General features: G+C 54.9%; 10 protein-coding genes across 10 annotated transcripts; 3 read left to right on the forward strand and 7 right to left on the reverse strand.

Moving 5' to 3' along the window:
• The first annotated feature begins 881 nt into the window (after positions 1-881).
• Positions 882-2,305, forward strand: EI97DRAFT_436322 (uncharacterized protein). The gene is made up of 3 exons (XM_033799069.1): positions 882-899; positions 952-1,183; positions 1,232-2,305. The coding sequence occupies exons 2-3, from the start codon at positions 1,136-1,138 to the stop codon at positions 2,060-2,062; spliced, it is 879 nt and encodes a 292-aa protein (XP_033650618.1). The 5' UTR covers positions 882-899; positions 952-1,135; the 3' UTR covers positions 2,063-2,305.
• Positions 2,306-3,833: 1,528 nt separating this feature from the next.
• EI97DRAFT_384275 (uncharacterized protein) lies at positions 3,834-5,606 on the forward strand (the record flags this gene model as incomplete). Its single annotated transcript, XM_033795963.1, has 2 exons — positions 3,834-5,353; positions 5,447-5,606. The coding sequence occupies 2 exons, from the start codon at positions 3,834-3,836 to the stop codon at positions 5,604-5,606; spliced, it is 1,680 nt and encodes a 559-aa protein (XP_033650619.1).
• A 2,315-nt stretch (positions 5,607-7,921) lies between these two features.
• Positions 7,922-8,478, reverse strand: EI97DRAFT_188898 (uncharacterized protein). Its single transcript, XM_033793577.1, has one exon. It carries the CDS (start codon positions 8,382-8,384, stop codon positions 8,061-8,063), a length of 324 nt encoding a protein of 107 aa, XP_033650620.1. The 5' UTR covers positions 8,385-8,478; the 3' UTR covers positions 7,922-8,060.
• A 94-nt stretch (positions 8,479-8,572) lies between these two features.
• Positions 8,573-11,422, reverse strand: EI97DRAFT_461341 (uncharacterized protein; the record flags this gene model as incomplete). The annotated part of the gene is made up of 4 exons (XM_033801193.1): positions 8,573-8,587; positions 8,641-10,362; positions 10,408-11,211; positions 11,261-11,422. The coding sequence occupies 4 exons, from the start codon at positions 11,420-11,422 to the stop codon at positions 8,573-8,575; spliced, it is 2,703 nt and encodes a 900-aa protein (XP_033650621.1).
• A 1,015-nt stretch (positions 11,423-12,437) lies between these two features.
• EI97DRAFT_436327 (phosphotyrosine protein phosphatases I) lies at positions 12,438-13,368 on the reverse strand (the record flags this gene model as incomplete). The annotated part of the gene is made up of 1 exon (XM_033799070.1): positions 12,438-13,368. A coding segment is annotated over exon 1 (478 nt), but the record flags the coding sequence as incomplete, so codon positions are not given.
• A 341-nt stretch (positions 13,369-13,709) lies between these two features.
• Positions 13,710-16,837, reverse strand: EI97DRAFT_189007 (serine threonine protein kinase SNF1p). The gene is made up of 3 exons (XM_033793579.1): positions 16,262-16,837; positions 15,378-16,213; positions 13,710-15,324 (listed from the first exon to the last, which is right to left on the reverse strand). Exons 1-3 carry the CDS (start codon positions 16,654-16,656, stop codon positions 13,733-13,735), a joined length of 2,823 nt encoding a protein of 940 aa, XP_033650623.1. The 5' UTR covers positions 16,657-16,837; the 3' UTR covers positions 13,710-13,732.
• Positions 16,838-17,336: 499 nt separating this feature from the next.
• EI97DRAFT_469837 (high affinity nicotinic acid plasma membrane permease-like protein) lies at positions 17,337-19,777 on the reverse strand. Its single transcript, XM_033801731.1, has 5 exons — positions 19,329-19,777; positions 19,226-19,251; positions 18,883-19,168; positions 18,237-18,828; positions 17,337-18,186 (listed from the first exon to the last, which is right to left on the reverse strand). The coding sequence occupies exons 1-5, from the start codon at positions 19,457-19,459 to the stop codon at positions 17,605-17,607; spliced, it is 1,617 nt and encodes a 538-aa protein (XP_033650624.1). The 5' UTR covers positions 19,460-19,777; the 3' UTR covers positions 17,337-17,604.
• EI97DRAFT_404853 (uncharacterized protein) lies at positions 19,778-21,248 on the forward strand. Its single transcript, XM_033796544.1, has 2 exons — positions 19,778-20,274; positions 20,335-21,248. Exons 1-2 carry the CDS (start codon positions 20,146-20,148, stop codon positions 20,947-20,949), a joined length of 744 nt encoding a protein of 247 aa, XP_033650625.1. The 5' UTR covers positions 19,778-20,145; the 3' UTR covers positions 20,950-21,248.
• Positions 21,249-21,272: 24 nt separating this feature from the next.
• Positions 21,273-22,442, reverse strand: EI97DRAFT_189000 (uncharacterized protein). Its single transcript, XM_033793578.1, has 2 exons — positions 22,307-22,442; positions 21,273-22,204 (listed from the first exon to the last, which is right to left on the reverse strand). Exon 2 carries the CDS (start codon positions 22,127-22,129, stop codon positions 21,434-21,436), a length of 696 nt encoding a protein of 231 aa, XP_033650626.1. The 5' UTR covers positions 22,130-22,204; positions 22,307-22,442; the 3' UTR covers positions 21,273-21,433.
• On the reverse strand, positions 22,201-24,261 carry EI97DRAFT_461346 (uncharacterized protein; the record flags this gene model as incomplete). The annotated part of the gene is made up of 4 exons (XM_033801194.1): positions 22,201-22,642; positions 22,691-23,816; positions 23,921-23,947; positions 24,174-24,261. 4 exons carry the CDS (start codon positions 24,259-24,261, stop codon positions 22,201-22,203), a joined length of 1,683 nt encoding a protein of 560 aa, XP_033650627.1.
• Between the last annotated feature and the right edge of the window lie 165 nt (positions 24,262-24,426).

Here is a 24,426-nt window from a genome sequence, read left to right on the forward strand (position 1 = left end):
ACGTAGCAGGGCCTAGGTCTGCGTTGAGTATGCTAATCTTGTGTAGTAGCACCAGAGTCTGCCTCTGGTGCCTTGGTGTATGCTTCACCGCTTCCTGGGAACGGCGGTAAGTGTGCCGTCAAGATGGAACTCGGAAGAGTATATGCCACCTCCCTCGCCTCCTCTGTCCACGCTTCTCACCTTAATCGATCGTGGATCCTATCAGACTGACCTAGCCATCTCTTCCTTCCATCTTACATGCACTACACGACCACCCATCCTCGTTACTTCTTAAGGGTGATTGGCTTACTCTCGACTTCTTCTCCTTTCCTCTATCCCCTACCGCTTCTTTTACCATTGACCATTGACTTCCATTACTTCTTCCTACTCAGTTTAAATACCCTTTACCCTACTCTTTACCTCTTTACTCACTCTCAATTCCGTACTTCGACACTTTCCCCTCAGATTTAGCATCTCTTACTGCCTTCCTTCTCCCTAGTCCTCTATCCTCAATCGAACGTCCTTTGCTACTTCTTATCGAAGGCGACCACCCTCTAGGCATTTCTCCCACGAAATCGATTGATCGGTGACAGACACAAATACAGTCTGCTCAGCACCACCACGGACCGTACACTGGTCAACCTTACTCTCTTTTACCGTGGTCTGCATCTCTCTTACCGTGTCAAAAACACGATGACTCGACAGCCCACCCAGACACCACAACCAGGGGGACAGGATTCTTTACGTCCACAGAGCCAGGTCCCGAGTGGGCAACCCTCTCCTGACCAACCTTTGGGCCAGACTCCACTGAGCCTCGCTCCATCGGAGTTCGATTACGAGGCTTCACCTTCCGTCAACGGTGACGGTGTGGAAGCCGCCCTTCTAGCAGCTGATCATGCACATGAGTCTCAGCGGGAAATGTGAGTAATTGCGACATGGTGTATCTCCTCGCCCGTCTCACTAATTGGGAAGTGATCCCTTCAGGACCACAATCAAATTAGAATTCGGCGAGGGGTTGAAAGAGCATTATTGGGTCTATCTCGGACCCCTTCAGCGCTGCAGTAAAGTTGTGACAGAGTTATTTACCGAAGCCGAGAGCCTCCGCAAGGTCTACGAAGAGGCCAAGGCTATCAAAGCCCACCTGAAATCAGTCATCATGCCCGAAGTTGCTGCTGAAGCTTTCTCAGATGACGACACCATCGAGGTTTGCAATGCATTTCGGCGTGCAGAAGCATAGGCTAATCATCGATAGGCGGTCCGGTTGGTGCGAAGCTGCTTGACGCAATATCCGCAGGAAGAATATCAGCCGATCATTCGTAAATACCTCAAACAATATGCTGAAACGAACGTGTTTCCGGATGCGAAGAAGATGAAGATGCCTCAGACCAAGGGAGGGGTCAAGAATAAAGCTCCCGTTGATCTGCCTTTGACTGAACGCTTGAATCAGTTCACTGCAATCGGCGTACGAAGTCTTGCACTCGAGCTGTATAGAGTGCTCAGAAAAATTCACCTCACCGAAAGGGGCAACGCTCGCCAGGACAAACTTAAAGCGGCTGCCCAAGGCCGTATCCTTCTACAGGGTGCCGACAGGCGAACAGTATTCTCCATTCTTTTCTGGCTTACCAACCACGAATTGAGATACGAAGATGCCGCTCATCTGTGCAAGATCCATTCTCTTTGTGAGAGGCTGGAGATTCGTGAGCTTTCAAAGGCCTGCATGGATACGCTCTCAAATGCCATGCACTCGGCTTTGGTGTCTGCTGAAGTCGCAGGCAACAGTCTCAGAGGCCTTCTGGAGAAATCGCATGTCAGCGAACCGTCTGCAGTGGTTAATGCGCATTTCAATGATATCGTACCCACTGTGTTCGACTATGTGCTTGGCGAGGCGAATGCTCCGATAGTCCTTCGAGACCTCGTCATACAAGCTCTAGCCGCTAACGACGCCGACTTGAAGGCCTTTGAGCTGATCGAAAAGAGGGTTGACAAGACACTGCTGGCATTTCTCTACAAGCGTACTGCCAGGGAACGAAACTTCTTGAAAGCGAATTACATCTCCATCAAGCCCGAAGGCGAGCCCATGTGAGACGCGCTGGTTCGTAGGCAGCCGCCAAGGCTTCCGCTTCTCTCTTGTCGACGGAGCATTTCATTATTCCCCTTCGAATTTCACATATTTGCAATCTATCAGTGGGTTTTATTGGTTCCATTTCTTACAGCAACCATCATCTCATATGGCTTCACATACTTCCCACAAGGTCTGGGTTCGATTTATCCCTTTCACATAGTTGCCTAGAAGAGTGCAATTTCAGCTCTTATTGACCATTATCCAATATATCATATCTTCTATCTTGCTGGCTTTTTGCTTATGCAATGAATTCTCTCTTCATTCTCGCATCGGGATTAATGCCAGGGTTATGCCTCACTGAACGGAATAGGCATGCATTTCAGGTTCCACATAGCACAGGTTACACGGGATTTGCGTCCGGCGCTCTTGGTGAAGTTACACAAGCGACATAGCTTCCGCCGCCCTGCCTCTGATTCTGCACCCTTTCCATGTCGGGCGATAATGTTTCGGCCTTCGACCAAGTCGGATAGCACCGGCGGAGGTGGACTTCTGTCCGCTCTCAAATCGCTCGAGTGAGGAAATCTCTTATGAGACTCCCTTTGGTGCAACGAATGACAAATCCTGCAATCCTGGTGCAAGTTCCGAGAACCAGGTCCGAATACTGACTTGCAGGGGAACTAGCTTGATATGAGAAATGAGAAATCATATCCCAGGTGCGTCCCCTCCTCTCTGTGATTATTGGGCCTCGCTGACTCAAGCCTGATGTTACTATCTGTCTGAACATCCATAGATCCGTTCATAAGCCTGGCAATATCATGCTGCCTCCCTTCATTTCATCAGAACATTTAATTGTTCGAGCTGTCTTCAGTATCTTGCCTCCCAGCACTCCGGAGGTATGCACGCTGAAGCCTGTGGCCCCCCTCCCCCCGCGTCAGGACTTGCAGCGTGTGTGACGACGCTCGGACTTTTGTCTGTGGAACGCGGACAACCATGGCGCACTCTGGCCGTTGCTGCTACTAGAGTTTATCCGGATTGTTCGACTGCTACTGCTAGATGGATCTCGCTCTCGAGATGTAGGGAGAGCCCGTAGTGGCAAGTATATACCGAAGTTTTCAAACTCTCTGAAATGACTGACCATGCTCTCAGTCGAACCTCAACATGCCTTCAGCCACGTGGAAGCGGGATATGGAATGCATCATCCCTCATCCCTCGACGCATCGCATCTCTACCCCAACCTATCTCCGCGTCTGTACATCACCAGATGTGGCCAGAATCATAGCTAACGGCGAGCACAGCACCATCGTGCAACTGAAATCGGCGCTTCAGCATCCCTATCTAGACTGGTGTATATTGAAGTGTCTCAAACCGACATGGTGATGCATGCCGTTGTCCGCCGAAAAACACATTCCACGTGGGAGTAGACTATCCCGCTCCATTCGACATGCCGATCGCTAAATGCGCTTGTAAAAGGAGATATACCCGCCACTCATCCCTTACCACGTTGAACTTATTTCTCTTCTTATCGTCTCTGCCCGCTTCGCTTCTTTTTCTGCTGTGTTTGTCAACTCGTCGTCTCAAGTAGTCACACAGCAGAATTCTCCGGCGGTCGCATGCTGCGCGTCGGAAAGTTTTAAACAACAACTCAATGACCGGTCATTGCGCATGCCGTGTGCAACCTACGGACTCCGCAACATTTCCTGGATGCTGCGTGCTAAAGGACAACTCCTGCAAGCCCCCGAGATCGCCACTCTATGCTATTCACACAAGTCTCCATTTCGATCCTGACAATCCCATGGCTTCATTCGAGAAGGGTGTTCAGCTAGAGAAGGCAATCATACATTACCGACCGTCGAGATGTCGGCAGAATTCCTTGGATTACAGTTCCTGGACATTCCCTTCATTAGCGGCGCTGAAGGAATTGCCATTCTCCAACTCCTCGGATAACGACGCACACGTCTCCCCTCCCAAACGCTACAAATGCCTCCTCCGCAAACTCCGCTACACCCTCTTCAACGTCTACCGCCGCATCTTCTCCGTCATCTTCCTCGCCAATATCACCGGCGCTGTCCTCGTCCTCCGCGAACCCATCGACTCCATCAGCCTCTCCAACCTCGCCACCTGGTCCTCAACCAACTTCCTCGTCGCAATCCTCATCCGTCAAGACTTCGCCATCAACCTCCTCTTCCGCTCCGCATGGCTGGTCCCGTGGTCCGTACCCCTTCGACTCCGCCACATGGTCGCCCGCGTCTATTCGTACGGAGGGATTCACAGCGGTGCGGCGGTGGCGGGGACGATGTGGTTCCTCGTTTTCACGGCCCTGCTAACGACGCGGTTTCTCGATGCAGGACTGTATACACTGCCTGTGGTGGTGGTGACGTGGGCGATAGTGATGCTCTTGACGATCCTATTGCTCCTCGCGATGCCGCAGGTTCGGTTTGCGCACCACGACGCGTTTGAGCTGTCGCACCGGTTTCTGGGCTGGGCCAGCATTGCGCTGTTTTGGGTGCAGCTGGTTCTTCTTACGAAGCATGAGGCGCAACTGTCGTCATCCCCTACCTCATCATCCTCTTCTTCAATATCCAGTTTCCCCACCCTTCTGGTCAGACAACCCACCTTCCTCAACCTCGTCGCCATCACCATCCTGCTCGTCTATCCCTGGCTCCGACTCCGCAAATGGACCTTCCACGCCGAGAAACTGTCCTCGCATGCAGTGAGGCTGCACTTCACGCACCCGGTCCATCGGTTCTCGTGCCTGAGCGTCTCGGATGCTCCGTGGAGGGAGTGGCATCCGTTTGCAACGTTTCCCGATACGGGGGAGGAGGAGGAGGAGGTATGCGAAGACGGGAAGCAGGATGGTGCTGCTGCCGGGGCAAGGACTAGGAGGAGAGGTGCGAGTATCATCGTCTCGGCAGCCGGGGACTGGACGAAAGCTTTGATCAGAAGCGTGCCTGACAGAAAGACTTGCTCATGTGCCACTACGACATCACCCACCACCTTCCCTCATCACCTCCCCACCATCTCTCTCTACACCCGCGGCCACCCCCGCGCCGGCGTCCTCTCCCTCACCACCCTCTTCCCGCGCATCGTCCTCTTCACGACGGGATCCGGCATCGGCCCCTCGCTCTCCTCGCTCCTCGATCGTCCCCCGGGTCAATCCGCACGACTGATCTGGTCGACCCGCGCACCGCGCGAGACGTTCGGAGCGGCGATCATGAGGGACGTTCGGGCTGTGGACCCCGGTGCCATTATCCTGGACACTTCTTCTTCGGCTACAGCACCACTGGCTCCCTCCTCCTTCTTTTCCCCTGCCACGTCCCCTTCCGCTTCGGACGCTTCGAACTCGTCAAAGGAGAGAAACAGGATGGGTGGTGCGAGGAGTGCAAGAGGAAGAGGAAGAGGAAGAAGACTATCACCCACACAACTGATCCGCCTCTGCGAGACCGTAGCCGCAGAAGTGGGCGCTGAAGCCGTTTTTGTTCTGAGTAACAAGGCCCTGACACGCAGATTGGTCAGTGGTCTGGAGCAAAGGCGTGTGAGGGCTTATGGGCCCATTTGGGATTCTTGAAGGCTGGTTCGAATGGGCGGGCATGCATGACATTGGGCCCAGGAAGAGGATGGCGAGACGACTCCGCGAGTTTAAATCTTGTAATCTGTTTCACCGGCTTGTTTTTGAATTGAGTATCGTGCTATTCTCGTACCAATCGCTGCATTCCCAGCTCTTGGTTCCGGGTCCTAGGTTTTGCGCCTCAGACTTCGCATTCGGCGTTTCATGTACACCTTATCTACTTAATATGAACATAAGACACACATCATCCTAGTAAGCGCCCACATTTTGAAATTCATGCGTTCATATATTGGCTACGTATTCCGAAATCTGGACAATCTCCTCCGCCTGAAATTGCCACACAGTCAGAAACTCACCCATATCGCATGTGAAACATTCTCGTGCTCCGTAGTAGCCATCCACGAGACCCATAGTAGTCATCATCCAAATCCGTAGCAGTTCATCTCCTCCATGTGTTTGCCTTGCAGTCCATAGGGATGGTCACGGCCGTTTGCCTTGTTGGACTGCTTACCAGCCACCACCGGCTGCGCCGTCCTCCTCGTTGTTCCATCCTCCAGAACTTTGAACAGCGCCGCCAGTATCGCCAAAGCCCTTGTCATCACCAGCATTGTCTTCGACAGCGGCCTTGCAGCGCTTGATCGTATGACCCATCTCACCACAGTTGTTGCACTTGACCTTGCTCCAGTCCTTGGGATCGGGGCAGTCCCTGGTGAAATGGCCAACCTTGTCGCAGTTGCGGCACTTGACAGTATCAGGGTTACGGGGCTCGGTGCAGTCCTTGGCCATATGCTCCTCAGAGCCGCAGTTGCGACAGGTGCGAGGAGGGCGATCCTGCATGTTGGGGCAGTCCTTGGAGAAGTGGCCCATCTCGTTGCAGCGGCGGCACTCGACACCCTCAGCCGAACGAGGCTCGGGGCACTCCTTGGCGTTATGGCCCTCCTGCTTGCAGTTCTTGCAGGCGAAGCGGTTGACGCGCTCTTGAGGACAGTCACGAGCACGATGGCCTTCCTCTTGGCAGTAGACGCACTTGATGACGGGGGCGGGCTTCTCACGCTCGACTTGCTCCTCCTTGCAATGCTTGCGAATATGACCGAGCTCTAGGAGACGATTAGTCGGGAATTTCATCTTTAATGAATAGATTATCACTTACCACCACAGTTTCCACAGAGGGGAACTCCAATGTCTTGAGGAATGCCACAAGAAGCAAGGCGGGCGAGATTCTCCTCACGCGACTCCGGCCATCCCGTAGCCATGACCTTGCGACGGGGCTTGTCAGAGAGCTGGATAGACAGAACGTACTCTCTGCCCGGGTTGCCAATGAGATCAACGATGGTGTGGTTCTTCTCGATCTCCTGCTTCTTGGCAATGAGGAAGAACGGAAGGTTGTCCTCGCGAAGAGCGTTTTCGACGTCCTGGAGGTTGAACTTGTCGTCGAGCGAGCGAGCGTAGGCCCTGAGGGCGACACGGAACGCATCCAAGTCCTTCTCCTTAGCAGCATCGACTAGGGCAATCCAAGCCTCCTGGGCCCCGAGCTCGGGAACGCCAGTCCAGTCGGTCATGCGGCGATTCTTGCAGTCGGCAGCCTTGTGACCCTCTTGCTTGCAAAGCTTGCATTCCTGCTTGGGACAATTGCGAGCGGAGTGACCCTCCTCGCTGCAGAGGTTGCAGGTGCGGGAGAACGGACGTTCAACCCTGGGATTCGTGCAGCCTGCCTTGTTGTGTCCAACCTCGCCACAGTTGAAGCACTCACCAGCCAGCCCACCACCGGCAGGCTTCTCTGGGCACTCGCGAGCGAGATGATCGGGGCTTTGGCAGCTGCATACGGTCAGAAAATTTTTCTTCAGTGACAAGCAGAAGTAACTCACATGCGGCAGGTCTTGGGACCCGACTCGCCACCATTGCCAGGACCACCTCCAGAATCACCACCACCCCATCCGTTGTCGCCGCCTCCGTTGGTGGCACCGCCGCCATTCCAAGTGTCAGCGTTGCCGTTGTTGTCGCCGCTGTTCCAGGTATCGCCGCCGCCTCCGTTCCAGGCGTCGTCTCCTAAGGTAAGTCAGCACAAGAAGCTCGAGCTGAGAGCGTGCGAGGTGAGTCAAGGCTGCTATCTCAACTGTGCAGATGAGATCAGTGGGAGAAACCGAGTAATTGCACGTACCTTCAGCCTTCCAGCTCATGATGCCGACGGATTCAGTTGCGATGAAGGTGCAGTCTCTGTAAACTTGACGCTCTCACCTCGTCAAAGCGTGAGGTGAGATAGCTGGAGTCCTTTTGCAGTCAGCAAAGAGTTCTAATGGCTAGGAGGCAATATACGATGGTGATGTGGTATCGAAAGGGAAAAGGTAGAGGGAGAGCGGGTGAGAGAAAGAAGGGAAGAAGGAAAGAAGGTGGCGGAATCGAATATTTACGCGTTGTGCCGCACGTACCACTCAGGAAGCTTCTGGCTGGGTGCTGCTAAAGAGGTCGTTGGCAATTGGAAAGTCGGACTTGTAAACGCCTTGTCTGAGAGTTGACGCATGAGGGTGCAACGGCGAGAAGAGACAGACTCCAGAGCGCGAAACTGGCGAGAGACGGTGAAAGAGAGAGAAGAGTGTCGGTGAATGAAGAGAAGGAGGGCGGGGAGAGAGAAAGGGCAAGTGAATGCGGAGGCTTGCACGGTTCTGTGGTGTTGCTCCTTCCCGGTTTGTCTGACAAGGTAACCAACAGCAAACACGACCAAACCGCTAGAAGGAGAGACGACGAGAATATGGCAAGGCAGGTGATCATTAGAATACCCATACTTATCTAAACCCATTGCAATTCGTAAAGCCAATGGTATCATCGATTCATACAGAGTCCACCCTCGCACATAGATCAAACACACCCATTCCTGAGTCCGCCAAACGTGTCAAACCATGACGCGCCAAGCCCGTGCCCATCCTAGGTAAAACGCCAGACGGTTAGCCGGTGAAGCCCGAGTGCAATGTCTACACGCCGCGGAACTGACATTATGTTAGTCTGGAAGCTCCAAAAAATCACGTTGAAGAAGACTCACCATCCGTACGACCAAGAACCACATAGCGCCAATGAACCTAAATGCGCTCAGACCAGCCACACTCCAGAGCACAACGGCCAAGTAGATAGTCGCAGCTTCGCTCTTCTTCTTGGCCGCCTCATCCGCATTCGAGACGGTGACTTCGAGACCACCCGACTGCAGGACAATCGCGCAAAGACCTAGATTGCAGAACATCCAGAAGAGGACAACGCTCGAACGGAATCCCTTGTAGTAGTCTTCTTGCTTATCCTGGGCAGATGGGACCTTCTTTGGTTCCACATACTTGGTGCCGAATGCACGCAGCTCGGCCTCGTACTGCGTGTTGAGATCGGCGTCGTCGGTCGGAGCTTGGATATCCGCCTTGCCGTCTGCTTTCGTGGTAACGGACGGGAGCTTCTCAGGCTTATCGTCGCCCTTCGTTCCCCAAGTGATATCGTGTGTGTTGCAGAAAGCGTACACGTTGAGAATGTTGATATACGTCGGCGTCATGAGCAGATACTGTATGAAGGAGGTGAACATGTGCCAAGGATCCAGGAAGATGATGGAAACGACGAGCCACATAGCGTAGGTCGATGCCAGCGACACTATGACGGTGAAAAAGATCTTGTCCTTGAAGATGTCGGCAATATTGAAACCATTGTTCTCTCGAATCTGCGATTGAACCGACTTGACCGTGATGAAGATGGACGCGAACATGAGGTACGCCATGATGAGGGCCCAGAAGTACACCATGGTCATGTAGAACTTGTTGGATCCCTGGGGCCGATTTCCCAGCGCTAGGATGAAGCAGGTGATTAGCACGGCGATGTAAAGCCATTCGAATATTATAAAAAGGACTTTTCCAGCCGTGCCGATTTCCTGCGCCAGCGACGAGGTCAGGATGCGGAAGACCAGGAAGAAATTACCCAGGGCGAACCAAGCAAAGAGCATGCTGATGGTCTGATAGGTGAATTCGACGAGGAATATCATCTTACGGGCGAAGGAATGGTCGCTTCGGAAGATGTCGAACGAGTGAGCCAATGCGTACACAGCGGCAAAGAAACTGCCGTTCAGCCATCTTCGTCGTTGCAGGATAAAGTCGGCCATTTCCGTGGGTACATCCGTCTCGCCAGTGGATGACTTGACATATTGCAGGATCCAGTGGCAGTTTCTCTTGGAGACGAGTTCAAAACACAAGATACGATCTTCGGCCAAGTACATATTCGCAGTGAAGATGCCCGCATTGGCTCCATGCATCTTCTCTCCCGCGAAGTACTTCTCCAGCGGTCCATTACCAGTCTTGTCGTTCTGGAGCGCCACGTAGCGATAAGCCGAAAACGCGCCAGGCAACACGGTAATGAAACCAAAAGCCGATTCCAGTGGTTTGTCCAGGATGTTGCTCATCTTGTACTCAAAATTCTGCGTAGCCACAAGCGGGTTGAACAGCTTCTTGCCTCCCACGAGCATGGCCTTGATTTCACCACATGCGCCGGCACACATGGGTTCAAGATCGAACGCCTTCCATAGCTGGTAGACAGAATCTTTGCCAGGTTTGGTTCCCGCATCAATCAAGACGCAGATATTGGGATCCAAGACGGTGCCGAAAGCCTGGAAGAACCACCTGTGCGAGTTGATCTTCTTCTGGTTCTTTTCTTTCAAGCAGAAGAGCATCTGGACCGGAGTGTTGCCTTTCTTGACGTTGACAACGCCCTTCTTGATATCGAGCGTCATCTGAGTAGTATACTGACATCCGTTAGCTATGACCCTGGACAAGGATAGTCAACGAACCTCGTAGATGTGCGCCGTCACATCCTTGCCATTGACCTGCTGCTTCGCGATCCCGTCCTGATACACTCCCAGGGCCGCAAGCACAGCCCTCGTCCTGGGATTGATCTTTGCACGCCCGTCACTGACAACGCACACAACAATCTTCTTCCACGCATCCTTGCCCCACGTCTTGCTATTCGTGCGCGAATTCATATACTCGATATTCTTAATCACACCCATCATGGTCCGCGCAAACAACTCATCCTCCTCGTTGTACATGGTGATCACAATGAAAAGCTCCGTATGCCTCGGCTTCGCGAACAGCTTCTGGCGCAGGGTAAAGCGCTCGGCAGCGAAGTCTGCGGGATCGCATGTAGCCGCCGAATAGCGCATATGCGTGAATTCGTCACGCTCGGGGGGTTGGGCGTGCGGGACTTGGTTCAGCAACCGAGGAGGGATCGGGCAGTCGAGTACGAGATTTCCTTTGAAGAGTTGGACCTGCTTGACTGTCTTCCACCGCTTAATAGGCGCAGGACTAGGAGTAGGTCTGGATTCGTAGTGATGGCCGCCTGGGACCTCCTCTGGTATATCGTGGGGATCGGGGCCGAATGTATTTGCGCCCTGGATCATGGGTCGCCTATCGTCATCGTCCTGCCAGTAGTGGTCTGGCTGTGTCCCATATCCCGGGTTTTCGTCGTGCGGGGAGGGCTGGTACGGCGGTTGATAGTATGTGTCTGCGTGCGCCTGGGGGTCGAGGGAGTAATCTTGTGTGTGATAGTCGTCATGGTAGTCACCGGGACCGTAGGGAATGTTTTCTACCGAGTACTGCGTCGCCGTCAGCCATGGCCTCAGACCATTTCACTCCCATGCTCACAGTCGGTTGTAATTGCAGCCTGTCGCTTGGAGTCCCTGGGCCTGGACCAGGTCCCATTGGAATCTCCAGAGGCGCAGAACTCGGGTGATATCGATCTTCGAGCTGGTAGCTTTGTAAAGGTTGGCCGGGAGACGGCGAGCGCCCCGGTCTTCGAGGATCCATGACAGGAGAGTAGTTTTCTTCGTGTCCGATGGAGCCTGCGCAGCGCCGTGGTTAGCTCTTTGTTGTTTCCTATGCGCGCAAACGTGTGTAACGAGGGTTGAAGTCAAGGGAATGTGAGGATGAGAAGATGCGACAACGTCCGTAACCAAAGGGTGAATGCAAGCAGCTGCCCGAGCAGGGATAGTAATGATATGTCGATATGCTTCGTCTTCGTCACCCCCTCCCAGTAGATCAGCGGAACATTCACTCACCTAGGCGATTGTACCCAGCCATTCTTTACCCTGGAAGGAATCTGACCGCGTCACTTGCTGCGCCCACGCAACACTACCGCGTCAACTCTACCAGTTATGGCCCAGTGATATAAGCAGCGAACGGGGGAGGGCAAGGAGCGAATATCCAGACAGCGAGCAAGGAGCGATTAAGGCTAGAATGGCACCGTTTCAGGAGACTTGGTGGAGTCGTACGTCGATCAAGGGGTCCCGGGCTTGTTTACCTAGGGCACCACAGCAACCGTTCGTTGAACCGGAGAGGTGGGGCAACAGAACTTTGAGGTAGCAAAAATTCCCAAGATCAAGGACAAGTCGGGATTGCAGCTTCATAAAAGAAGACGAGGACTCCCCGAGCCTTCAGCGCACTCCCAACCATCTCAGCCTAACAATCCTTTGGCTTCTCCGCCAAGCAGCGCGAAACTTGATCCCAAAATGTGGCGCATGCAGCATGAGAACTGGGAGAACTGGGAGCTGGGGTGACTGCGCCACACTTGCGGGAGTGGGAGGAGCCGTGGGGAGTTCTATATTTATTAAAGAATTCGAATCCAAAGGGGACCTATGACGCGGCCGCGTGGTGAGGCGACGTACAAGTCGAATTCGTCAGTCCATACAGACGAGTGTCTCTTGGATAGTCGTTTTCTCCAGTAGTACTGTCTGCTTTCTGATTCTCAAGAGTATCCGGTGCCCAATGTATCCGTCGTGAGGTTTGAGCTTGAAGGTCAACGTTCAGCTGGCCGTTTATAGTCTGGGGCTGTACATGAACTATCTCCCCATCGAGACCGCAGTCTTCTTCCAAGGGAATTCCTTGCCACAGACGAAGCCGTAGCTAAACATTTGAAGGCATGTGGCGTCAATAGCATAAAAGTTTGCATCCCGCATCATTGCACTCCCAAGGCGCAGTCTCCACTACCAATCGAATGGCTGGGATTCGATAGCAGATCCTCGATACACAATACAGAGTTCCATCAGGGTATCATATCACCATCTCTTCCTCTCCCTCTCCCTCCCTTGCTTCCACTTCTCCTCCGCCCTAACTCAACCGTCCCGCCTCCAACTCCTCCAAGAAAGCCCTCGAAAACCTCCCCGCCTGCTCAAACGCAGCCTCAAACCCCTCACCACCACCATAATACGGATCCACCACCTCCTCCCCCCTCCCGCCCCTCCTCTTCCTGCCCCCAAACTCCCCAAACAACATGCACTTCCCCATCCCCTCTTCATCACCACCCCGCCTCTTCACCTCGCGCGCCCGCAACCGCTGCAGATCCTCCAGGTTGTCGTCGTCCATGGCCAGGATGTAATCGAACTCGTCCCAATCCTCCGGGTGCCGGAACTTGCGCGCCCGGTGCCTGTACTGCGTGATGCCGTTCTTGCGCAGCGTGGCCATGGTGCGCGGGTCCGGTGCGTCGCCAACGTGGTAGGCGCCCGTGCCGCACGAGTCGATGCACGAGATGAGCGGGTGGTGCGGTTTACCGTTCGCCGGTTGGGTGAGGGATTGGAACACGCCTTCGGACATTGTGGAGCGGCCTGTACTTGGGTGTTAGTTCTTTCCTGGAGAATGGAACCGGCTGAGCAAGCGGGTGACGGACAGATATTGCCTAGGCAGACGAAGAGGACGGAAACGGGGCGGGGGGAGGAGGATGCGCTGCCGGATTGGGAGCGGCCACTGGCGCTGGTTGAGCCATCTTGGTCAGCGGTCATGGTGGTGACGGTGGAGTTGAGGAGTGGTGGGTTGCGAAGAGACCCAACCTCTTGCGATAGATCTATATGCCAAGACAGATGGACGCCCGCACACCTTATTGCCCTCTCTCTACATGGTATATGCAATCACCTTCTCATGCTGATAAAAGAACTCAAGGGTCAAGATTTTCAGAGAAACAAACAACGGTTGACGGCTGTCGCTATACATTGTTGTGGCCAATGTCCGCAAGCACTTCAGATCTACAACTACATCGCTTCCACTCTACCTACCCTCCCCTGCCTCTTCCGTCACTCATAATGCCCTCCCATCCTCCTCTCTCGTCATCCTCCCCTCACTCGTTTACTACTCCCCACTCAACGTCAGAATCAACTGACTCGCAACATCCAGGAATGGAAACGGGCTCGTTGCCCTCTTCTCGCCCTGCACTCTTCCCACACCCACTTCCTCATGTCTTTCTCTCAAGACCCCCTTGCCAGTCCCTTCCCTAAGCTGAGCCGCTAAATCCTCTGGTAACGGCTCCCCTTCAGCGAGACGGCGCCATACGCCGCGTTGGTCGTCCCAGCCATCTTCATGCTGGTGATGCTGGTGATGGTGATGGTGCTGTTGCTGCTCTCCCTGCGCCTGCTGCTGTTGTTTCCCCTCAAGCGGGAGGTTCGATGCCGACGTATCCCTCGTCCCCATACCCGTCGAGCTCGTAGCCTTGATCTCCCTAACCAGATTATTAATCAACCGCTCGTACCCGGCGCACTTGAAGTCCACGACGAAGAACTCGCGATCGATGCTGTAGAGCTGGATGGACATATAGACGTAGACTGCTTCTTCGGCCGAGGAAGAAGAGTGTTTGTCTTTGTTGGGACTAGGAGAGGGATGAGATTCGCTGGTTACGGAGCCAGGGCGTGGAGGCTGCTGCTGTGCCTGCTGCAGTTGGTCGCTCGCGCCGCCCAAGGCCTCAGCCTGGTGAGTCAGGCTAGAGTGGCTAGTATTCGTTGAGCTGCGGCGTCGTGCAGCTGCAGGATCGACGTTGAGATCTGCGCGGGAGGAGTGCGTGGACGACGGGTGTGCCACGCCAGGAGGTAACAAGCCGTCCTTTCGGAACCGCGCATTGATGACCCACGGATCCTTGGGTATCTTATACCCCCAGTCATTACTCCTGCTGTAGTGTCTGCGTTGACGACCGCGGGGCCGCTGCAAGTGGTCTCCATCGGTAGAGTTGCGGACGGACAGCGGTCCCCGGCGGTCGGGAGAACGAGAGCGGTCAGAGATATACTCCTCACCTTCAGAAGAGCGGGAGTCGATGGATGGGCTGCGCGACCGACTTTCCGATCTCGAGCGGGAGCGAGACCTCTCTGGAGACCCGCTGCGGCTGCGAGATCGACTACTTCCAGGTCTGCGATACTTGGGCACTTCCCAGTCAGCACCCATTGCCTTTAAAGCTTTGTAGATAGCCAACATGGCCTCAGCCGGTGCGTTTCGAGACCGGATACCAAACTGCCATCTCGTAGGTTTGGGCTTCTTGGTGGGAAGTGCAGTCAGCGGCTCGGGCCGTTGTCTACCGGGATCAGGCATTGCTCGGAAATTGGGCCGGAGACGCCGTGCCTGGGCAGCGCGTTGTTCGCTTGTTTGTGCGCCCATGGGCGATTCGGCTTCCGGAGGTGGAGGGGGCTTCGGCTTTCCTTCCATGAAGGCTTTGTGATAGTCCGGCAGGCTGCTCGGCAGAACAGCAATGGTGCTGACAGGGCTTCGAAGGTTGGCAATATGGTTGCTCGCGTTGGAGCCTTGCCGATGACGTTCGTGATCTGCTGAAGGTTGGATGACCTGTGGACGAGTCGCGGAGGCCATCCTTTCCGGTATTGATGTGCCCATGTAGCTGGTGCTGTAAGTGGGGGGCGACTGGGCCATGAAGGACTCTAGTCCCTTTTCTTTGGTCAGGAGAGCTGTGCATCGTATCAGCCACGGTTGCGGTAAGAAGCAGGAAAGCGAGACTTACGGCTCTCCTTCATGATCTGATTCTCCCTCACAATCAGATATGCATCCTTGATTGCACTCGGTTCATCATGTGCCAGCGCCTCTTGCACATCATGTTTCGAGTACCCCATCGTCTTGCCCAGTTTGCCTACAACCACCTCATGGAGCTTCTCGGCAATTGCAGGAGGTTGTGAAGGAGCCAGACTCTTTGGATCGATGGCCTTGTTTGGATCGACGCCTGTATCAAAGAACTCCTGGCGGGGAAGCGCAAGATAAGGCGGCAGGTCCTTGAGGAACCAGGGATCTTCGCGGATGTCTTCGATGGTTATCCGGTGGACTGGGTTCACAGTGAGCATCCGCTTGATTAGGGACACAGCACCAGGGGAGACGTAGTTGGGGATACTATAGCTTCCTGCGGCAATCTTCTTGAACAGGGTGGGTATGTAGTCGTCGTCGAAGGGGAGACGTCCGACTAAGAGGACATAGAGAATAACGCCGCAGCTCCAGACATCGACTTCGGGGCCGGCATACAGCTTTCCGGAGATGACCTCTGGAGCGGCGTAGTTGGGGCTGCCGCAGCTCGTCTTCAAGAAATTGCCGTCCGTCATGATGTTGCTCAGACCGAAATCGGCAATCTTCACGTTGTACTGGTCGTCCAGAAGCAAATTCTCGGGCTTCAGATCACGATGGACAATCTTGTGGCGATGGCAATATTCAACCGCACATACTATCTGCTGGAAGAACTTGCGCGCCTTGTCCTCGGGTAGCCTTCCGTTCTGGACGATGTAGTCAAAGAGTTCGCCACCGGCGTATTCGAGCACCATGATGATCTCGGTCGGTGTGGTGATGACGGTGTAGCTAGAAACGGTAAGTAGATGTTACTCATGCGTGAGGGGCTCCACGTACAGTTTGATGATATGCGGATGTCTGAGGAGCTGGAGATACTGGATCTCGCGCTCTATCCGGCCAGCCATGTCTCTAGTCACCAGCTTCTTCCTGTTGATGATCTTGAGTGCGACTTTCTGCCCGCTGACCTGGTGAGTGGCCAACTTTACCTTGCCGAACGACCCTTCCCCGAGCGTTCGCACAATCGTGTACTGTCCGAGTCTCTGGCTGGTCTTGGGATCGCGTTTGCTCCTCGTCTCCTGAACAGCGGAGTGCGGTCTCTCTTCTTGTTGCTGAGGGTCGTTGGCGGCCTCCGGGACTGACGGCTCAGGGGGACGGGTTGAACTGCGGCGGTTATTGGGTTGGATGGAGATGGACAGCTCCTCCAGGTCCTCGTTATCAATTGCTGCGGACATTTTGGAGGTGGTATGCGGTTTAGGAGTGGAAAAGGAAGACGGTGTTGCTTATGGCAGTCTGTCTTTCTCTGCAACGACTCCGACAGCTCTGCTTTTACGACTTGGAGCTCAAATGTACAGCTGGCGGCTTCCGGACAAGGCACTGCCCCTCCTCAGGGATACACTCGATGTGCAACCATGCAGCGAGACTCGAAAGGATGATAAAAGGGTTGACGGCCGGCTGCCAGTCCGGAAAGATAGTTTGTGAGCTTGTAGGACGCGGCGTGGGGCTAGGTACAAAGGGTAGCTAGGTACGATAATGTCTGAGCTGTGTGAGGCTCTGGAGGTTGCGGTTACGGAGGGTGGCGGGGGAGATGGGACGTTTCAGCGAGCCGTCGGGCGGTGAATAGGAATGAAGCAGCGGAAAGGAGAGGATGCAAACTGGATGGGCGCTGGACGGGCGGAAGAAAGCAAAGGCGTGGGCGCCTCGACGGAAGCTGGAGGACGTGGTGGTGGTCTGTTGGGCGGGCGTGATGAGGTGGAGTCCTTCCCCCAAAGCCGGGGCTGCGAGTGATGCTGTTTTGGGCATAGTGGGGCAGCGCGGATGAACGCATCCTCCAGGGCTCCATCAAATCGAGCGCACGGACACACCCCAGGATGTCTGATCGGTGGGCGGATCCTCAACGACAAGAAGGCGAGCAGCATCACGACCATGGTGGAGGGAGCGGGGCGCGGAAAAAAAGGCTTCATCTAATTTCTCACCCACGACGATTCGCACGCTATTTACTACTGCCCGCCGCCGCTCGTGAGCCCGGGATGCTGACGCGCATACGTCCATCCCAGCGCTGGTAGCCCTCCACGCGACAGCTGCTCGTGACCACCGTCTCAAGGGGGTTCCGATGGATTCTTTCTCCCTTCCATTCGTACTTACTTGTATACACCTGGTAGAGCAGGGATAGACTGTACACCTCACCGCCGCCTAGACCAGACCATGCGCCCTAACCCCCGCTGATGTACCTCTCGCCGAGCCGCTCCGTCAATGTAGACGGCCTCGCCCTCGCCCGTCGAGCTGGCGCCGCTCATTTGCTTTGCCTTGTCGTTGCCAAACAGCCTGAGAAGAGCTACCATGGTGGCAGCAGCGACAATACTCGCGCAGAGGATTGCGATCATGACCAAGTTGCTCTTGCGGTACTTGTGAGGCCCCACCGAATCCGCTGGCCATCCGGTATACAAGGCGTAGGTGGTGAGAATGCTGCCCAGGTTCCCCAGTCCCGACACGAGGGCGCTGGCCGCTGCGACACCAACCTCTCCGTGGCGCGGCTGGAAAATCTCGTTGGTCCAGGTCATACAGATGGGCACCGTTGGCCCCAGCCCAAACCCGACCAGCAAGAGGCCACCGTACCGCGACCACGACGATGACCCATTTCCCGCAAAGGTGGTAACCAGCAGGCCCGTGATCTGGATCATGACAGCGCCGCTGAAGAACAGAGCGCGATGATGATGAAAGCGGTCAGAAATGGGAGTAACGATGAGAATAGCAATGAGGTCCATCTAGTTCTTGGTTAGGGTTGCTCGACAGGGAACAGAACAACAGCACTCACAATCCAGATAGGCGCAAAGAGCAGACTAAGCTCGACGCCCGTCAACTTTGGGTTGATGCCCCTGATGATGACTGTCCCGTAGCTCTGGGTCCCAATTCCGACACCAACGACGCCAAAGTACATGACCACGAGGGGCCAGAGCCGCCAGTCCGTGACGACTGCCCACAGCTCCTTCATCGTCCACACCCGACTATGATAGACTCTGGTGAGGTCCTCATAGTGGATCCGGGCGTCTTCACCAGTCAGAGCAGGCTTGCTCTCAGGGATCCACTTCAGCCACCGTGAGCGGGAGCGAACCTCGCCTGGAGGAAGGGGTCGATCCGGGAGCCACCACAGCAGCGAGATGCCAACCAAGGTTCCGACGATGCCATAGAGGAGAAACATCCACTGGAACCCGACGAGCCCACCAAGCCCATCCATCTTCTGGAACCCTGCGGAAACGAGGCCTACGACCGCTGCAGAGACTTGGGCGGCAGTGAAGTAGCGTCCAATGCGTTTGCCGGTACGTGATGGAGGGTAGAACAGCGTGAGGTAGTACGACATACCGGGCCACATGCCAGCAATCACAATACCAAGCAGAAGCCGTAGAAGGCTGTTCTCCGTTGTCAGTTTTCTTGATCTCAGAGTGAGTGGAGGAGTGACCTACTAGAAGCTCCATGCCGCCTTCATGGCAGTCAAGCACATTCCGATGATACCCACGCCTGTGACAATCCTACTCATCCAGACATGCGGACTGAGCCTGGACATGACCAAGTTGGAGGGAAGATCAAAGATGACATAGCAGACGTAGAACAATGCCAGGCCAGTCGAGACTTGCTTGGGCGTCAAGTGGAGTTGCGAAGCGAGGTCATGGCCGTTGCTGGTGTTCATGGTCTGAGCGAGGCCGACATTGGATCGGATGGCCGAGCATAGAAAGTAGAGGACCCAGAATGCTGCCAGAGTCAGTTTTCTCGGTATCGTAGGATGAGTACGCTATGCTTGGGCTTTACCAGGCAATATCCGTCTGTCTAGTCGCCTGTGAAGTTGTCAGACATTGAGTATCAGATATCGACGTCATGGCAACAACGGAAGAGATGCACTGTTTCGACTTACTTGTAAACCTTCTCGATCCTATCAATATCGACCATCTCAGGTCCAACCTCAACATCCCGCTCCTCATCTTTATGCTTCTGCGCGTCTCGAGGTGGTTCCATCTCGTCCTTTGCAAGCGGAGTGGACCCCATATTGACACGCCGCTCACTTATTAAGTATTAAGACAGACTACAGAATGACTCCCAACGGAAAACAATCGACACGCTCAACGCATGTCTTCTTCTTTTACAGCGGCAATAGCCGGCACCGGGACCGGGTTTCTGGCACCAGGGTCTGGGCTCCTTGGATCGAGTGAACAAAATTTTCTCGATTTTCTCATCACTGGCCTGAGCTAGGTAACCGTGACGACGACTTCCACGGGACCATGCGCGCGAGTGCAGTAGTAACAGTGCAGTAAATATTACTAGAGCTCCAGCACATCTATATACCCGGTAGGTCTATTCGTCCCAATTGACACTGGATTACTCCGCACTGTAAGAATGGTCTGATTTTGTGTGCCCGGGTGTACCTCACGAGACCGCTATGCCTGAATTGGCAATAACGCTCGGACCAGGAGGTTACGCTCCGATCTGGGAGCTATGAACTCTTGTTTCATCATCTTCGATCTCGTCCGATATTTGGAAATCCACCAGAAACACAATTTCAGCATTGTTCGCTTTTAAGCCAACTCCAGGGCACTGTATTGGAGCCCTCAGCTTTCACATCGTGTAGTTGATTCCAAACCGACTTATTCTCAGACGAGCGCCTCGATTGGCAGCAAGGCGCAAGAAAATCGACGATCGATCCCCAGTGTCGGACCTTATAACCACCTCGCAAGATGAATTCAAACACATTCCTCTCTACCGCACGCTGTGCACGCTGTTCACGCTCTAGCCTTCGACCACCCATCACACTCCGCCTCCGGGCTTCAAGAAGCGTCTCCACCCTTCCCAACAACCCGCACATCGTAAGCCCTCCTCCCCCATCCACACCGGACACATGTGCGTCTAACACCCAAAACCCCCAGTACATCCACCCCGACCCCTCCTCCTCAACACCCAACACCACGAAATCCCTCCTCTCCCTCCTCCCGACCACCCCGCCCACCCCCTCCCTCGCCCTCGGAACCACAACCTCCATCCCCCCGACCCCCTCCACCTTCACCGAAAACCCCTCCTTCCTCCCCATCCTCCAGTCCGTCCTCCACACCTACGCCGCCCTCGACCCGGACATCAAACAACAAGCCGCCGCCTTCGCCTCCCCCGGCGGTTTCAATCTCGGCGGCGGGGGAGGAGCACAACAACAGCACAGCTCCAGAAGAAGACGAGCAGAATCAGGAGCCGGGCCGACGAGCTCGCAGGGCGGCGCGGGAGGCGCGAATCGCGGAGGCTGGATCCACGTCAGCGATACGCGGAATCCGCCCGATTGGGGCCGAATCGCGTCGCCAGAGGACATCTTTGGGAGTCTGGAGGTCGACGGCGACGGCCGCTTTGTCGACGGTGGGAGCGGGAACTATCAGGCCAGCGGCACGTATCGCATGGTGACCCGGGAGGGGATTCTGGGCCTACCGCCGTTCCTGCGCGAGAGGCTGGTGGAGCGGTTGCGCGAGTTGGAGCAGCAGATGCAGCAGACGAAGGGGTAGTTGCAGGATGGCGGCGATTCGGGTTGGAAGGGAAGGGACGGACGGGCTGACTGTGTCGAGCTGTACCCAGACTGCAAGCCTCTGGCTGCCTTCCTCCCTACGTACACAGCTCTGGCTCAAGCTCGCCCTCCATACGTACGCGGATAATGCCTCAGCGACCTGGCCACGCGAAGAGTCCGCCTGGAGCGAGCATGCCAGAGTCTACTCTCCCTTCAAAGTCAAGGCATCAGGATGGAAATTCAAAACACCATATACATGTACAGTACCTGTATCACTAATGTCAACTCGGCCACTTTGCCATGTTAGCTTCCCATTTCCTATCTATAGGGCCAAGTCTCGTGCAAGGTTAAGAGGGCGTGAACCTAGATCTAACCCTGACAGAGCCGCCACCCTGATGCACCTGTTTACTTCACCTAATCAAGCTTTCCTTACTTGCAAATTTGAAATTGAACAGCTTCGATTACTCTCTCGCCATCTGCTCACCTCACCGATCATCCTCCATGCTACCTACGTGCATAGCATATCCAACTATCGCACTATCGACGCGTGGAAAATCCAGGCGGAGTGACAAAGGACGAGGTTGATGTCGAGCCCCATCATAGAGATTCCACGTGACAAAAAATGGTTCGTTGCGGGAGAACAAAAGGCCACTTCTTCCGCCCGCACACTTACCTTGCCCTATACACGGGCCCAGTATCGAAAACCCGTCCGGAACCGTTTTGATTGCCACCCATCGATAACAAGAAACCCAAAAAGAGCCGTAGAAATGAAAGGATCGGAAACCGTATACTAACGCCCGGACCCAGCCGCAACCCGAAATCAAAAAAAAAGACAGGTAAGGAGGAAAGCGAGAGATTGCATGTACTCTTCCCTCGCGGATGTACGCAGCCGGACGACCCCGCCCATCGAACTCAAGCGCAGCAATGATGCGAGCATGAGCCAAAGCTTCAGCTCCAGGGCGCCTCGCCAAAAAGGCAGTAATGCCATAGACCTGAACGCCCACTGGGTGTAAATGTGAAGCCTTGTTCCCTGGGAGGCATCTCCGAATCGCTGTATCTGCCGAATAACGCCGCCGCCGAATCAAAGAGGAAAAAGAAGACGAAGAATTGAAGACACCGACCGAATGCAGAACCCAAAGGGCGTGTCTCAAATACCGTTGGGACCAGAGTGTGTTGTACATCGAAAGAGCATAAGGGGGATCGCGTCGTCTGATGCCCGCGTCTAGATAATCCGCGCAACGCGTTGTGACATTTAGCTGACCAATGGTAAGTTTGACGTTTGCTGGAAGAGCGGGGAGGCAGGGGTTGGGGAAGCTCCGCTTTCGATCTTCACAGGTCCTAAGGGGGGATAGACGAACCGGTTCTGCAAGTTGGGCCCAGGAGCCATGGGAATGCCCATTGGAACGCCGCTAGGCGCCGCCAACTGTCCAATGCCATAGGGATTGGTATGGTTGTCGGAAATGGCTGTGCCACGTTGAAGGAACGCGTTCATGTTCATACCACTCAGTCCCTGCTGCACTGAAACTGAACAGTCTTTATGGGCCAGAAGGACTGTCTTCAGGTTGATAATTTCCTCGCGGAGCTGAGCGACCGTCGTCAGGAGGGTATCATTCTCCTGACTATACGTCTCGACTTTCTGTTGTAGATTGGCAAGCCATTGCTTCTTGCGCTGGCGGCATTTCAAAGCGGCAACCCTACAGAACTGTTAATGTAGGACGGTGGCAAACTGTAATCCCACGTACCTGTTCCTCTCGAGGAAGTTTTTGCGTTTCTCTTCGTCGGTCATCTTCTTGGTGTCTTCCTGCTTCGGGCTGGTTCGTTCCTCCTCGGAGTCGTTGACACTGTTGTTTGAAGCGGCACCATTATTTGTCTTTCTCCTGGAATTGGACTTCGCGGGTTCATCGGCCTTCCGTTTGGTACCAGCGGCCAGCTTCCCATTGGACGCTCCCTTCTTAGCACGAGACCTCGTGGTCGTCTTCTGTTCGCTCTGTCCACTCTCTTCTGAGAAGTCTGCGGTGTCTGCCGAGATGGCCGAATCCACCGTGCCCCGTCGCCCGGGGTCCCGACTCACGGGCTGCACGGGCATGTGGCCAAGGTTGTTCACTTGTGTCGGCTGGTTAGGCAGGGTGAAGGGCTGGACGCCATTCCTGGCAGCTCCATTCTGAGTTGCAAAGGAGATCAGATCATTGGCGGCCGTGCTGACATCGTGGTTGGCATAGGGATCAGGCTGGCTGCGCTCCGACGACCCTTGCCCTTGCTGGAAGTTCTGAGACGATTGCACGCTGGCTGCGGCCGTGTCTGGCTGTGAGGTTGGGGCAGACGTGGGCGGAAACTTGTGCTGGTTCATCTGCGAAGCGCGAAGGGCAGACTGGTGGAAGTCGGCCGTATTAGGGGTCGCTACGCCGCTCTGACTCTGCAGAGAGAACATGGCTTGTGTATTTGGCGAGGGCGCTGGGAACATGGAACCGCCGCCGCCAGGAGTCAGACCGGTGCGCACACAAGATTCATTCGGGGTAGGGAAGCCACGATTGAAGTCGAAGTAGTCAGTTCCAGCAGGGCCTGATAGCATGGCAGGACTCAGGGGACCTTGACGCAACGACGACTGCCAACCAGGTGTGATCCCAGGGAGGAGTGGAGATGGGGAGGTTATGTTCGCAACGGGAGGAAGAATGGTGCGGCCTGGCGTCTCGACGGCGGGATTGCCGAACGATTGCTCGAAGACGTTGGGCTCGAGCGAGAAGGGATTTGCGTTACTGTGTGTCTGCGAAAAGTAGTCGGGCGCGTCCGTGGAGGTCGGCGGTTTGGGGGGAGGTGCGAGAGCAGCGGTAGTTGCTGTGGCTCCTTTATCGGCAGGTGCGCTTGTCGTGCCTGTGGAATCTAGGTCAGCGTCGTCGCATGCCGGGGGAAACAGGAGAGTGGTCCAAAAGCGGAACCGAGATGGGAGATGGGCGAAGGAGGCGCACAATGCATACCTGGTTTCGAGTCGGCCTGGGTGGGCTCTATCAAGGCGGTCAGCGACATTGTTCTTCTTGTGTACACGTGGGAGTGCTAAGATCCCACGGTGTTATCGGTTCACAATCTCTCAATAGCGCCATGACGGTGTGCGCACAGATGGGTAAAGGCGACTAGTGCAAAGGGTACATGGCAGAGTATCAAAGTGTGGTGCTCAAGTACGGTGGCAAATGGCGATAGGGAGGGAAGGATCAAGGGGTGGAGTGAACTCACCATCAGGCTGAGGCAACTTCTTCTTCGAATCCGTCGGCGGACTCGACATCTTCGCACCGGTTGGGGAAGAGACAGAAGGGGCGGCCATGATGTAGCTGTCTTGGAGAACGGTATGACGTCTTTGTGAGGGTAGGGGGGGAGTATAAGTACGCGGCCCTTTCCCTCCACACTGGATCAATCCGACACGCGCAAAATTCGATCACTGGTCTTGCCACGAGAATTGCCGTTCACTTGTGAGTAGCTTTTCTGAATG

Source organism: Westerdykella ornata (assembly GCF_010094085.1).
Source record: "Westerdykella ornata strain CBS 379.55 unplaced genomic scaffold EI97scaffold_30, whole genome shotgun sequence".
In the NCBI taxonomy this organism is placed as follows: Eukaryota; Fungi; Ascomycota; class Dothideomycetes; order Pleosporales; family Sporormiaceae; genus Westerdykella; species Westerdykella ornata.

What these genes read in the sequence shown, in the direction of transcription:
- EI97DRAFT_436322 (XM_033799069.1), top strand. Translation starts at nt 1,136, where the DNA reads ATGCCCGAAGTTGCTGCTGAAGCTTTCTCAGATGACGACACCATCGAG. An exon ending in CAGATGACGACACCATCGAG is followed by an intron (nt 1,184 to 1,231) that starts GTTTGCAATGCA and finishes AATCATCGATAG; the next exon opens with GCGGTCCGGTTGGTGCGAAG.
- EI97DRAFT_189000 (XM_033793578.1), bottom strand. Translation starts at nt 22,129, where the DNA reads ATGTACAACACACTCTGGTCCCAACGGTATTTGAGACACGCCCTTTGG.
- EI97DRAFT_469837 (XM_033801731.1), bottom strand. Translation starts at nt 19,459, where the DNA reads ATGGGGTCCACTCCGCTTGCAAAGGACGAGATGGAACCACCTCGAGAC. An exon ending in AGACAGACGGATATTGCCTG is followed by an intron (nt 19,169 to 19,225) that starts GTAAAGCCCAAG and finishes TGACTCTGGCAG; the next exon opens with CATTCTGGGTCCTCTACTTT. An exon ending in TCTTTGCGCCTATCTGGATT is followed by an intron (nt 18,187 to 18,236) that starts GTGAGTGCTGTT and finishes ACCAAGAACTAG; the next exon opens with ATGGACCTCATTGCTATTCT.
- EI97DRAFT_189007 (XM_033793579.1), bottom strand. Translation starts at nt 16,656, where the DNA reads ATGTCCGCAGCAATTGATAACGAGGACCTGGAGGAGCTGTCCATCTCC. An exon ending in CATCCGCATATCATCAAACT is followed by an intron (nt 16,214 to 16,261) that starts GTACGTGGAGCC and finishes TACCGTTTCTAG; the next exon opens with CTACACCGTCATCACCACAC. An exon ending in TCAGATCATGAAGGAGAGCC is followed by an intron (nt 15,325 to 15,377) that starts GTAAGTCTCGCT and finishes TACGATGCACAG; the next exon opens with CTCTCCTGACCAAAGAAAAG.
- EI97DRAFT_404853 (XM_033796544.1), top strand. Translation starts at nt 20,146, where the DNA reads ATGAATTCAAACACATTCCTCTCTACCGCACGCTGTGCACGCTGTTCA. An exon ending in TTCCCAACAACCCGCACATC is followed by an intron (nt 20,275 to 20,334) that starts GTAAGCCCTCCT and finishes CAAAACCCCCAG; the next exon opens with TACATCCACCCCGACCCCTC.
- EI97DRAFT_188898 (XM_033793577.1), bottom strand. Translation starts at nt 8,384, where the DNA reads ATGGGTATTCTAATGATCACCTGCCTTGCCATATTCTCGTCGTCTCTC.